The 14,126-nt window shown below is 38.9% G+C and overlaps 1 protein-coding gene across 1 annotated transcript in view; it reads right to left on the bottom strand.

Moving 5' to 3' along the window:
• LOC131066859 (glutaredoxin-C4) overlaps positions 1–14,126 on the bottom strand; it is a 123,576-nt gene that overhangs the window by 64,450 nt on the left and 45,000 nt on the right. The window contains exon 2 of the mRNA XM_058001731.2: positions 1,249–1,322. Within this exon, the coding sequence (XP_057857714.1) occupies positions 1,249–1,322 (74 nt within the window). The remainder of the gene's footprint in view (positions 1–1,248; positions 1,323–14,126) is intronic.

Here is a 14,126-nt window from a genome sequence, read left to right as displayed (position 1 = left end):
TTAGCATTTATATCAAATGGATGTAAAGACTACATTTTTAATGGGTTGATTGAGGAGTTGTACATAAATCAACCAAAAGGCTTTGAGGTGCATAAGCATGAGAACCATGTTTGCAGATCGAAATAGGCCCTATATAGTTTGAAACAGCCACCTTGTGCATGGTACTCCAAGATTGATGAATATTTTTCAGGTTTGGATTTCACTAAGATGCAAATTCCAACCTTTACTATTTGATTGATCATTCTAAACTACTTGTTTTAGTCATGTATGTAAAATTAATAATTATAGGAAGTTCAAAAAAACTCACAGAATGGTACAAGACAGAGTTGGTGAAAGAATTTGATATGAAAAACATCAGCTTGATGCACTACTTTTTGGGCCTAGAAGTATAGCAAAATCCAGAAGAAGTTTTCCTTGGACAAGGAAAGTATGTGGTCGATATTTTGAAGAGATTTTAGATAATGGACTGCAAGCCATTGGCTGGTAGTGAATCTGAAGCCATTTGTTGACTATGATTCAAATTTAATTGATCCATTTAAATACAGACGGTTGACAGGTTCCCTCATGTACTTGGTAAATACCGAGCCTGAAATTTGTTTTGCAGTTAACAAACCCAAGCCAGGATCCTAACAGAACCAGCAACTTAGGCACGAAAAGGTTATTTTTTCAACTTTCAACCATGTAATTCGAAACAATGTTGCAGACACTACTGGGCAAGGACCATAACTCTGGATCGGTCATATGCTATAGAGAAACTTTCTCAAATTCACTGCCTTGCTGAGTCTTGTATAATGATACTAATACTGGTTAAAACATTTTAGTAGTAAGGCCTACAGTGGAATTGAACTTGACTCCATGGACATTGTTCTTGAAAATGTTAGAAACAAGAGTAGCTTCTAAGGCTATGATCTTAACATCTGGTTGTTTAATATTCTTATTTCTTCCATCAAAGTTCTTTTGTCATATAAGACCCGATTTTTCTTTAATTATGCAAGAAATGTGTGGCAAGCATACACACAGCAGACAACACAGTTAATGAAAAGTGCACCTAATCAAGAACAAGAAATGAGTTAATTAATTAAATAACAAATTGAATTTGATGTAATATGCAAAGAATACATAAATTGAAAAACTGAATCAACAAGGAATATACTATACTCTGAAAAATCATTTTAAGCAAGCAACATACAGTATTTCTCTATCGATATACAAATTTCTCAATGAAAAGTCTGAAATAAGAAGACAGACCTCTGAGATCAAGTTCCACAACATAAGGTGTCACATTTAACTCCTTGAAAACATTCTTTGTGCGTGCACAGTACCTGCCATCAAGTCATAGGAGAAGCATAAGGACCATATTTCACTTTCTGTTGCATCTAATTAGTCCAAGACTCTAAATAGTTTAAGTGAAGCATGATTGTCGTGTGCCAAACTTCAGCTGGTAGAAACTAACATCATAAATTTATTGCTGTTAGGGTGAATTTTGCATTTTGTCATTTTGATCCAAACAAATTGTCTGTCAAACAAAATTACATATGCTGAGTTTTTACTCATCTGGCAGATGTAATTTAGTGTCGGCTATACCTTAACTAATTACATATTTGGCCCTATCATATTTGATTATCCAATTAACTAGTTTATTTGTTGTTGAAGCCTGAAGGTTTATTTTTGCTTATTATAGTCCAAACACACTCAACTGCAATTGAATTTTCATGTTCCAAGTGTCAGATGAATCAATTGCACTTTTCATTTGTAATATTCATTATGGGAAGCTTGTCCTAATAATGAATGGATATAAATTTTTCCTTAGGTTTTTTACTTATGACTTTCTAAGCCTGTTGAATATTAATTACTCCATCTCTAAAGCCAGAAGCATCACACTCAATCACAACAGTTTTAAAAAGTACAGTGCTTTCAAAAATTGACATTGATGGAAATGCTTTTGGAGACTTTTGGAGACTTTGTTTAGAATTTCAGACAGTGAATAAGATTAATATTCCAATATGTCAGAAAACCTCACAATTTTAAAAAGTACAGTGCTTCCAGAACTCACATTGATGGCAATGCTTCTTTCAACTTTTGGAAACTTTGTTTAGAATTTCAGACTGTGAATAAGTTTAATATTCTAATACATAAGATAACCAAGAAACAATGCTAGAATAGTTGTTTTATCATTTCATTGATAATGTCTAGCTAAGCCAAAATATCCTCTATATATTAAGATATTCTTAGTTGTTCTTGTCAGTTCCTAGTTCTTAATGATATTGTGTTTATTTTTTCTTGGTGCACTCACCGTTTTCCTTCTGTATTTCTGTTGCCACTTTTCTTTGTGCAGCACAGTTGAAGTCACACACAACCTGTTACATCCTCCCAATTCTCTAAGCCCTGGGAGCAATATTGATTTTGGCATGAGCCATATTCACAATGAGTGTAGTTCATAGCTACAGCATATTAGACATTTTAGACAGGCAGAGGGACAACTTCTCTCTCCATCTCTTCACAAACAGAAATTGAAGAAAGCCCTCCCCATTAGCAGCTGTGCAATGAGCATCCTAAACAACCTCCATCTCTGTCTCATTACATGCAGCAATTGAAGATTCCCTTTCCCATGTCCAGCTGTGCAACGTGCACTCTGAATAAACCTACACCATCTACATTACCCCTAGATTGGTAGAATTTCCAACCAAGTGGAAGAAACTATGACAGCCACAAAACTCAAACTACTACAAGAGATCAAAATTATCATTGACATAGTATGTGTTAAGATCTTAGGTTTGTGTGAGTTCTCTTCAACATGTTTTATCCCATAATATCTTATAGCACTTAGCTTCATGTTTTACTTTTTACAATCATGCTTGTGCTCTAGACTGCATTATGTTAGTATCATATGTCCCCTCTTGGGTTTTTTTCCCTCAATTCCAATTCAGTTCTACTTGATGGTATTTCTATCATCTTCTCCCTCTTGGGTTATCATTGTATTGCATTTCCCTCTTGGATTAGTTCCTCTAGATTCTATTTGGATTCCCTAGAACAATTTTTCTATCAATTTCTCCCATCTTGGGTTTCTTCCCCTTGGTTTCATTTTGGTTCCATAGGTGATTTTCTAGAATTTCCTCTTGGATTTATCATTACCTTTCATTTCCATTCTGGGTTCTTTTGTCATGTCCCCATCTTTGAGCTAGTAAACAACAAACAGGTTGTATATCTTTTGCACAGCAGCACACATTGAGGAGCTCATCTTATTCCCATAAGGATTAAGACAAGTGTAGCGTCCTAAAATTGCGACACTCGCAATTTCGACAGCATTTGGGTCTTCACGATGGCGACGCAACACTGAACCTGAATGGAGACCCCGAAACTTGTTTACGACATCAAAAACTGCATATTTCTGCACTGTGGCCTGATCCTTCCTTGCACCCTGCTGTCCCGGGAGGTGGGACCATGGCGCCCAGCGCCCTAGTCCCTGGCCCTATTTTGGGCCCGGTCTCTTATGGGGCATCGGGTCTTCAAGTTTGCAATTCGGAAAATAATCTTCCTAGGTCGGCCTAAGGTCGAAAAAATCAGTCTTTTAACCCTAATTGACAAGTATATAAACTACATTTCCTCTCCCATTTTGGGAAGAAAAACATATGCATACAAGAGGCGGAAGCGCTAGGCAAACATTCAAACATTCAAGCATTCAAGCATTCCTTCAAGCAATTGAGCATTCTAAGTCTCCATTCAAGGCTAGGTGTTGCATTCAAGACAAGGATTCAACCATTGAAGAGGAGATCACATACAACATACAACATACAACATCATTACACCTTCGCATGTAAGAATACAAACATTCTTACAACAAGGTACCAGTACTTGATTACATTATAAACATTTACATTTACAACATTCTCATTTCTTGGTTAATTCCAAAACCGGGGTTTGACCTGAAGGCAAACCCCTAATCCCTAACCCCCCAATCATCCTCTCTTTTCTGTGTAGGTTGCAGGTACGCGGCTATAATTGAAGATCTGGAATCCTTGTGCAGAGACGAACAGATCCCCCTTCGTTTTGCGGATTTTTCGGAGGACCGTGTGCACTCCGAGCGCCATCGACCCGTCAACTTTCGCTCAAATTTGCAGGACAGCGTCATCTCGACATTTTACTGCTAATTCCAGGTCCGTAGCTTCATCCCGTATTCCTATCTCTGTTTATAAGCGAATCTTTCTTACTTTACATGCACTCCTAGTTCAATCCTTCTATCTACATTCTTTACAAAAGAGGGTAGCCTTGCTGTCTTAACCCTTAAAACTCATTTAGAATCCAGTCTTGCATTGTGTGGGATTGGATCTTGTGGGTTTCAACCCCTCTTTTGAATGTAAAGTCTCTCCTAAGTGAAAACCGTCAATCCTAGTGACCTCCTTTCTCCTCGGAGTGGGGGGAACACCTAGGGTTCGATTTTCCGCTTTACAACAAGTAAGAGATTGATATATTATCCCTCCATCAAAGCATAAAGACTTGCAAGCATCCAAGTTCTCATGGTGAAACAACTCTCTCACACATTGATCAAAGATTATACTTTGAAATACAATTTAAATAATAAATAATAATAATATAAGTAATATCAATAAATAAGTAATAATAAAATATAACATTTAAGACAACTAAAAACTAAGAAGATAGTGATTGGAGACCGAGAAGTCTTACAAACAAGACTATTTCCTAAAGATGGATTCCAAAAATAAAGACCATCATATTAAGTATTGAGAGTATCTCTATCATCTATCGACTTGGAATAGTGATCAGAATAAATAAGATTATATATTGATTACCTTGTGAAAAGTCAAAATATTAATACAGACCATGTTTATATTTTCCAATATAGTATCTCTGTATTCAAATGCTAGACTTTGCGGCACATTAATCTTCCACTGCTGTGAGTACTTCGTCCCGAGTATATGGACACAAATAGAATTTTTGAGCCTCCTAGGTATAATTCAGTATTACTGCCGCTAATGTTGATAATCCCCAAACGATAACCATCCTTCCCGTTGAAAGGCACATAGACCTCCGCTATGTCGATAAGGGACAAACATACAGCGCCGCTAAGGATGTATCTCTTTACTGTATGATAATATGCAAACAAACACTTAACCATCATCTATCGATTATTTCATTAACCAAAGAAAAGATGTGTTTAAGTTAGATCTTTGTTATGAAGAGATGTGGTTGGAAGGGATATGTCTCTTCTGTATCCAAAGGTTGCAAACCTTTCACCAAGTAAGATATAACTAGGCAAATTGTATACATCAGAAAAGGGGCATACAACTGGACATCGGAAACAGCAATACATCGTTAGGAGAAATTAGCATCATACATATATATACTTGCTTATACTCAACTGTTAAATCAGAAATAACGATCAGTCGCTCCAAGGGATAGAAAGACATTCATAGCATATTCTCCATTATTAAATCAGAGAAGGCCAGCATCAGATTGAATATCAAGATCACCATTGATCAGATCAGATCAGAACTGTTATTAAGTTACGGAAATTGGCAGCCTCCTAGTAGGGGACATTACATCTTTCCTATCGTTACAATAATTTTCTATCACTTCCCTCTTGGGTTTATCGCTGTGTTTAAATTTTCTATCACTTCCCTCTTGGTTTTATCATAGGTTACCTTTTATCTTCCCCTTTCAGATTTTCATTGCATTTCATTTCCCTCTTGGATTTCTTCCCCTCAATTCCACTTTGGTTTTATAGGATGATTTTTTATCATTTTCCTGTTGCATATAACATTGCATTATTTCCATTTTCTCCCCTTGGATTTATCATTGCCCTTTAGTTCCCTCTTGGGCTTCTTCCTTCCAATTCCATTTCAGTTTGCTAGGATGATTTTCTAACACTTTGTAAAATTCCCTATTGATTTTTTCATAAATTTTTGCAATCTTTTATTTGAGAAATTTTGTCAACCAGTTTACTTGTTGCAGTTTTAGGGAAGTTTACAGTTTGGCAATGGTGTGGCTATTTGTTCATAACAGATTTGTTTTTCATATAAATAAAGACACATGATACAAGCATAGAAAGTTTTGCACAGACTGAAATATTTGTTATTATACAATAGATAATATCATATTTCAATAGCAATGAGAGTCTTCCTGTTGATTTTTAGTGATCAGATTAGCAGTATAGAATAGAAAATCAGAATGCAAAGTAAATCATACACATAACACACATGTACCCTGGGAAAACCTCCCTCTTGGAGGAAAAACCCAGCAACCAAAGATCTCAGATCTGATTAGATTAGATAGAAGCAGATTACAATTTAACCCTTCTAGGGTACACAGCAACTATAGCAAAACTTATCTAAATCTGGAAGACAGAGTGTATATGCAGGTCACTGTCAATCTGAGACAGAATTCAGCAGCCTTGACCTACTTCACAAGCCCTTGAACAAGTTCGGCAGTCCAAGATGGTATTTGCTCAACCTTGAGGATGATCGCCCAGCTTGAGAACTCCAATTCGCTGCCTTAGACGGATTTGCCAGTGCAGATATAATTCGCTTGTATATGTAACAGTTCGCTGACCTTGTTTGTACTTCGCTGATCACAAAAGTAGTTCGTTGATAGAATAGATTCGCTGAATGAAATGATATGTTTGAACAATGAATGCTGACTTGTATATATAGGCGACTTAGCCTTTTAATTCTCCAAGTCGGCTAGCATGAGGAACACATTTAATTACAAACAAGTGCATTAAGGTGGCGCCAACACTAAAATTAGGTTCACACGTTACACAAGACCCCAATATGGGTCAGCATCAACACGTTACAGCAAGATATTGATTATGGGACATGACTAAGGCCACGGGCCCATTAGTCATCCAAACGTGCTAGGTGTGCTAGGTCGGCCCTAGAAGGGCTCCGACCTAGATACATATATCAACACTCCCTCTTAGCTAGGGAGGAGACCTTCTCAAGATCCAAGATACATGGTTGTTCCCATGAAAAATGCAAATGGATTCAACCACCATGGCTACTCCCATGGATGACGTTCACCATAGCTACTCCCAGAGGGTGAACAAGCATGAGTGCTAAATCATAACATCCACCATGCCTACTCGCAGAGGGTGGGTCCACCATACCTACTTGCAGACAGTGGAAAACCACAAGTGCATCATGGAATTTCTTCCATCACATCCACCATGCCTACTCATAGACGGTGGAAGAGGGCTTTCACCTCAAACTTCTCCCAGAGAAGAGTGCATTACCACCATGCCTACTCGCAAAGGGTGGATCCACCATACCTACTCGCAGAAGGTGGAACGAGGGCTCTAACCTCAGACTTCTCCCAAAGAAGAATGCATCACCACCATGCCTACTCGCAGAGGGCGGATCCACCATACCTACTCGCAAAGGGCGGAATGAGGGCTTTCACCTCAGACTTCTCCCAGAGAAGAATGCATTAACCAAAAGATGTGGCTTCCTCTGAAGCTGAAAGAAAATGGCTCCCTCTGAGCTTGACAAGCTCCCTCTGAAGATAAAGATGTCAAGCTCCCTCTAACATTTCCTCCTTTTAGAAAAGGAAGTCTTCATTTGACCTTTGCTCCTCTTGAGATGTCCCTATGCCAACTTCTACAGAAGAAGCAAGAGTAGACCTAAATTTGCAATCCCGAGCAAAATGACCATATTTGTCACACTTAAAGCATTGAATGTGAGATAAGTCCTTCTTCCTTTTTGATTTAGGGGCAGGATTTGAATCTTTGTCTCTATCCCACTTCCTTCCTTTGCCTTTAACCATATGCGAAGCAAGGACTTGATTTTCTACATGATTTTCTACATCATAATGATCACGCTCGATTCCTCTTGCTATCAACCGTGACTCTTCTTGTATGCAATCTGCTCTCAAACGATCGAACTTGGGAAGTTCTGGTCTTGCACTAATTCCTTGAATGTAAGACTCCCAAGATGTCGGAAGACCATTGAGAGCAAGCATGGTCAAGTCACTGTCATCAACAACCTTCCCAATGGATGAGAGCTGATCTCTCAAATCAGAAATCCTCATGAAGTATGCTATGACGGATTCACCTTTCATCATCTTGATGTGATGAAGCTGCTGCTTCAGAGCTAGGGCACGGCTCGTGTTGTTGATTTCGTACATCTCTTCCAATGGCTTGAACATTTTGCTGGCAGTCTTCAGCTTGGAGATGATAGGTACAATATGATCCTTCACGGAGTCGACCAACATTCTCTAAGCTTGAAAATCTTTCTTCCTCCATGAAGTCTTTTCCTCTTCTGCCTCAGGTTCAATGGATGATCTCTCCACAAAGTCTGCAAGATCACTTCCATTCAATGCAAGCATGATTCGAAATCTCCATGACGTGAAGTTGGATGCACCATCCAATCTATCTTCAACCCTGAGACAGTTCAACATTTCGAATGAAGTGATAAGAGCAAATAGGAAGAGGAACAACTACAATCAATATGATTACCCCTAATTCGAACCAAGCTTTGATACCATGTTGATTTTTAGTGATCAGATTAGCAGTATAGAATAGAAAATCAGAATGCAAAGTAAATCATACACATAACACACATGTACCCTAGGAAAACCTCCCTCTTGGAGGAAAAACCTAACAACCAAAGATCTCAGATCTGATTAGATTAGATATAGCAGCAGATTATAATTTAACCCTTCTAGGGTACACAACAACTATAGCAAAACTTATCTGAATCTGGAAGATAGAGTGTATATGCAGGTCACTGTCAATCTGAGACAGAATTCGGCAGCCTTGACCTACTTCACAAGCCCTTGAACAAGTTCGGCAGTCCAGGATGGTATTCGCTCAACCTTGAGGATGATCGCCCAGCTTGAGAACTCCAATTCGCTGCCTTAGACGGATTTGCCAGTGAAGATATAATTCGCTTGTATATGCAACAGTTTGCTGACCTTGTTTGTACTTCCCTGATCACAGAAGTAGTTCGTTGATAGGATAGATTCGCTAAATGAAATGATATGTTTGAACAATGAATGCTGACTTGTATATATAGGCGACTTAGCCTTTTGATTCTCCAAGTCGGCTAGCATAAGGAACACATTTAATTACAAACAAATCCATTAAGGTGGCGTCAACACTGAAATTAGGTCCACACATTACACAAGACCCCAATATGGGTCAGCATCAACACGTTACAGCAAGATATTGATTATGGGACATGACTAAGGCCACAGGCCCATTAGTCATCCAAACGTGCTAGGTGTGCTAGGTCGGCCCTAGAAGGGCTCCGACCTAGCTACATATATCAACACTTCCAACCTCTCATCACATATACCAGATTGTGGATGATTTGCAGCAATCTTACATCAGCAATGTCCATTGAGGTCTTGGAATCACTTAGCTTGCTGCCATGTCCATGCATAAACTCGTGTCCCTTACTTGGTTCAAATCGGCCAAGGAATGCCCAAAGGAGTATAAATCCACCCAAACAGTCCCTTAGTCACTGCATCTCCTTTAGAAGGGAAGAGCAGTAGAAACATCCCCTAAACAAGGACACGACCTGACTCAGGAAAGTCCACACCTGTAACAATAACCACAATGCTACCACAAAGGAGATAGACCAAGGGTAGGAATGCAAATTTGTTCCAAACGCCTTCTCAGCCCATCACTTTGCTGCTAGCTCACAAGCCCAACCTGAAATGTCCATGTTTGAACACAGATTTCCAAAGAGGACCCACATTTGGCACCAGCAATAGCATCCAACTAGAAAAATATTACGAAACCCAAGTGCAATACTAATAGTCTATTATTATTTGCAAATGATCTAAAAGCATCACTTCAAACTGAAATATTTACAAAGAATGGTGTCCTAATATTTTGCTTGTATCTTTCATCAACAACTCACGAAAATTGGTCTTTCAAAAAGACTTCACAATTTTTTCTATAAAACTCAATCATGTGAATCCATTGTGAGACCTATGAATGAAATCTCCGACCACTGGCTAGGGTAGATTAGTCTCACTATCGGATCAAGTACCCTTAGGGTTTCTAGCTCCAAAGAAGCTCTTCAAATTCAAATAAGCGAAATAATCTAAGCATGTGAAAATGAGCCTCAAAATGTCCTTTATATAACAAACCCCAAAAACCACTAGAACTTTCAAAATTCCCACTTTTTTTAATATTTTAATTTAAACTTGAGAAACAAAGCTACTTTATTATTTCATTTAATATTTAACTTGAGTCACTTTATAAATTTTATTAAATTAATTAAATATTACCCATAAAATATGCTTTGTCGGATAATATTAAATATTTAAATTAAATAATCCCCTCTTACCTAGCTTTAGCCTATGAGAATTAAATAGGCTAATAAGTCACTTTAGAGTTTAGACTAGTCTGTGGAAAGGGACATTACAATCCTCCCTTCCCAAAATTGCTTGCCCTCAAGCAATTGCAAATTAGGACGCTGAAGAATCAATTCTCCCTCCCAAGTGGCATCCTCCATGGGCAAGTCTCTCCATCTAATAAGATACTCCTTGATTACTGTGCTCAATCTCCTCTCTAATATCCAGAATCTCATCAAATACCAACACCGATTTGCCTTCCTCATCCAAGGGTGGAAGCTTTGGTGAAGTAGTAATACTGTCGTATTGCCTTCTTGAGGCATGATACATGAAACACGTTATGGATCTTGCTATTCTCTGGTAGCTCAAGCTCATATGTGACTTCCCCCACTCTCCAAACAATCCTATAGGGGCCCTAGAAGCAAGGCTTTACCTTTCCTGGACCACTTTTCTTCAAGGAAGACTACCTATATAGTTGTAGTCACAAGAAAACCAAAACCCCCACCTCAAAGCTTCACTCAACCCTATGCCTCTCTACATAAATTTTCTACTAGTTTTGGGGACTTTGTAGATTCTCCTTAAGTGTCTTAAGGATATCCTGACTCTCTTAGATCCAATCCTTTAGGAGCACTTCTATCACAAAAAGCTAGATCCAAGAATGACGGAGCATCATTACCACATAAAGCTTTGAAAGGAATCATCTCAATTGACATGTGGTAGGTGGTGTTGTACCAATGCTACCAAATGCAACTTGGCAACCTAGCATCCGTTCGAGATTTGCTTCTTCCGAATTGGTGTAGAATTCACAATGCTGTCCACTCAGAATTATCTTGTGCTTTATGCCAGACCGCATTGGAGCAAGTAAACAAAAGAGTCCCGCAGACACTAATTATAGGAGAAACTCAAGATTCAGAGAATGAAAGCTCTACAGACACCGAGAGTTCTGTGGAAGATGAAGTTTTGCTCGACACACCAAATGAGAGTCGTGAGAGTCCAGAAATAGACAATCAAGAAAATCAGATATGGACATTAAGGTTCGACGGATCTAAGTCCAAACAAGGATCCGGAGCCGGATATGAATTGATTGGTCCTAAGGGAGAAACATACCTTGCCGCTCACAGATTGCAGTTCCCTTGTACCAACAACGTAGCAGAATATGAATCCTTAGTTCATGGATTACTGTTAGCCATCCAAAAGGGGGTGAAGATACTGCAAGTATATGGAGACTCAGAAATCGCAATAAGGCAAATCAGGAAGCAATATATTTGCCATGACAAAAGGCTAACCAAGTACAGGAATCGAGTCTGGGATCTAATTGAAAGTTTTGATGCTTTCAATATCAATCCAATTTATAGACATCAGAATCAAGTGGCCAATTCACTTGCACAGGCCGCTAGCTCATTGATTCCATTAGCAATGGAAGGATTAAAGAAGTTTACAATCGAGTTAATATCAGTTCCTTCAGTCCCAGACAATATTACCAATTTTCAAGTTTTCGAAGATGACAAGCACATCCTAGACTTCCTAACCAGCACGGATGTCTTCTTAACACAAATCATAGATGAAGATGAAGTGGGTGAAGCTGAGTTCGATGCTGAAGGAGTCCTGAACTTAAAGACGAACACTATTCCGAAAGGAATGGTTGAATTAGAAAGGATTTTTGATCCTGACAAGTTGAAAGAAAAGAAGAATCACAGCATAGAAGGCAATATGTGTGATGCAATCAATCTAGGTGATGAGACACAAGTTAAAAATGTTTTCATTGGAAAGTCCTGCACAGCGACTGAAAAGGATGGAATCCTAAAGAACATGAGGGACTTCCCAGATGTCATTGCATGGAGCTATGAAGATCTTAAGACTTACGACACTGCGATTATCACTCACACAATCCCGTTGAAGCCAGGAAGCAAGCCATTCAGGCAAAGACAAAGACCCGTCAACCCTTTGTTAGAACCGCTGATATACCATGAAGTGAAAAAGTTACTCACAGCCAAGATCATCTTCCCAGTAAGACATTCGACGTGGGTCGCCAACCTGGTACCTGTTAGAAAGAAAAATGGAGAGATCAGATTGTGTGTTGATTTTAGAAATCTTAATAGAGCATCAAAGAAAGATAACTATCCGCTCCCATCATTAGATGAAGTATTGCAGATCGTCAATGGATCACAGATGATGTCCTTCCTAGACGGATATTCAGGATACAATCAAGTCCTAGTCGAACCTGAAGATCGACTGAAGACTGCTTTCACCACCAAGTGGGGAACATTTGCCTATAAGAGAATGCCTTTTGGACTCATAAATGCCGGGGCCACATTCCAGAGAGCTATGGATATCGCTTTCAGAGATTTAATTGGTAAAAGCATTATTATATATATGGATGACATCACAGTTTTTTCCAGACAGAGAGAAGATCATGTGGACGATTTGAGAAGAGTCTTCCAAAGATGTAGAAGATACGGTGTCTCCCTTAATCCAAAGAAATGCATATTTGGAGTCACAGAAGGAAAGCTTTTAGGACATGTCATTTCAGAAAAAGGAATATCTATTGATCCTGAAAGAGTGAAGGCCATATCTACTATCAATCTGCCAGCAAGCAAAAAAGAACTTAAGTCATTTTTTGGCAAGATCAACTTCGTCCGAAAGTTCATTACCGGATTTGCCGAGATTGTCAGACCACTAAATGAAATGTTAAAGAAAGATGCAAAGGTCGAGTGGACTCCGCAAGCCAGAAGGGCATTTGAAGAAATAAAGACCGCAATCATGGAAGCGCCAGTTTTGATTAGTCCAGATTATCTCAGGCCATTCTATTTATATTCCTTTGCTTCCGATTACACTTGTGCCGCCATTCTCACCCAAAGAAGTGAAGATAGGGATGAAAACCCAATTGCTTTCATGAGCACTCCGTTGAAAGATGCAGAACTAAGATATCCAAATGTTGAAAAGCAAGCATACGCATTAGTAAAGGCAGTGAAGAAATTCAGACACTACCTCCTGAGAGCCAAGATTTATGCAATAGTGCCTGATGCGGCAGTCAAGACTCTTCTCATGCAAAATGAATTAGGAGAGAGAAGAGGAAAGTGGGTCGCCATTATCCAAGAATTTGATATTGAAATCCAGCCCATGAAACTTGTCCGAGGACAAGCTTTGGCGCAGACATTAGCAATAGATGGGCCAGGATTAGTTCAACAAATTTATGAATTAGAAGATGTCACACACGATGAATGGTACAAAGACATTGTGACATATTTGCTTAATCACAAATGTCCTGCTCATATGACACCTACACAGAAAAGAGCATTAAGGTTAAAATGTCAATATTACATGCTTCAAGGATCTGTTCTATACCGCAAAAACTATGAAGGAGTATACCTGAGATGTGTTGGCAAAGATGAAGCAAGGCAGATAATTGAACATTTCCATTCCAAGTTTGGAACCGGACATGGAGCCAACCTCGCCACAGCTCACCAGATCCTAAGAGCAGGATATTACTGGCCTACGCTTTTTAAAGATACATTCAATCACATTAAGACTTGCCACACATGTCAAGTCGCAGCTATTAGAGAAAGAAATCCTGCCATGCCACTGAATCCGGTGATTGAAGCTAGACCGTTTGCCAAATGGGGAATGGACTTTATTGGTGTTATTAACCCCGCATCCTCAGCACAACACAAGTACATCATTACAGCTACAGATTATTGTACCAGATGGTCAGAGGCACAAGCACTTAAGGTTTGTTCTACTGAAGTTGTAATCAAGTTTCTAGAGGAGAATATAATCACAAGGTTTGGATGCCCTTATGCGTTGGT

Source organism: Cryptomeria japonica, chromosome 8 (assembly GCF_030272615.1).
Source record: "Cryptomeria japonica chromosome 8, Sugi_1.0, whole genome shotgun sequence".
In the NCBI taxonomy this organism is placed as follows: Eukaryota; Viridiplantae; Streptophyta; class Pinopsida; order Cupressales; family Cupressaceae; genus Cryptomeria; species Cryptomeria japonica.
Note: the sequence above shows the minus strand (reverse complement) of the source record. Positions and strands in the feature narration are given on the sequence as shown.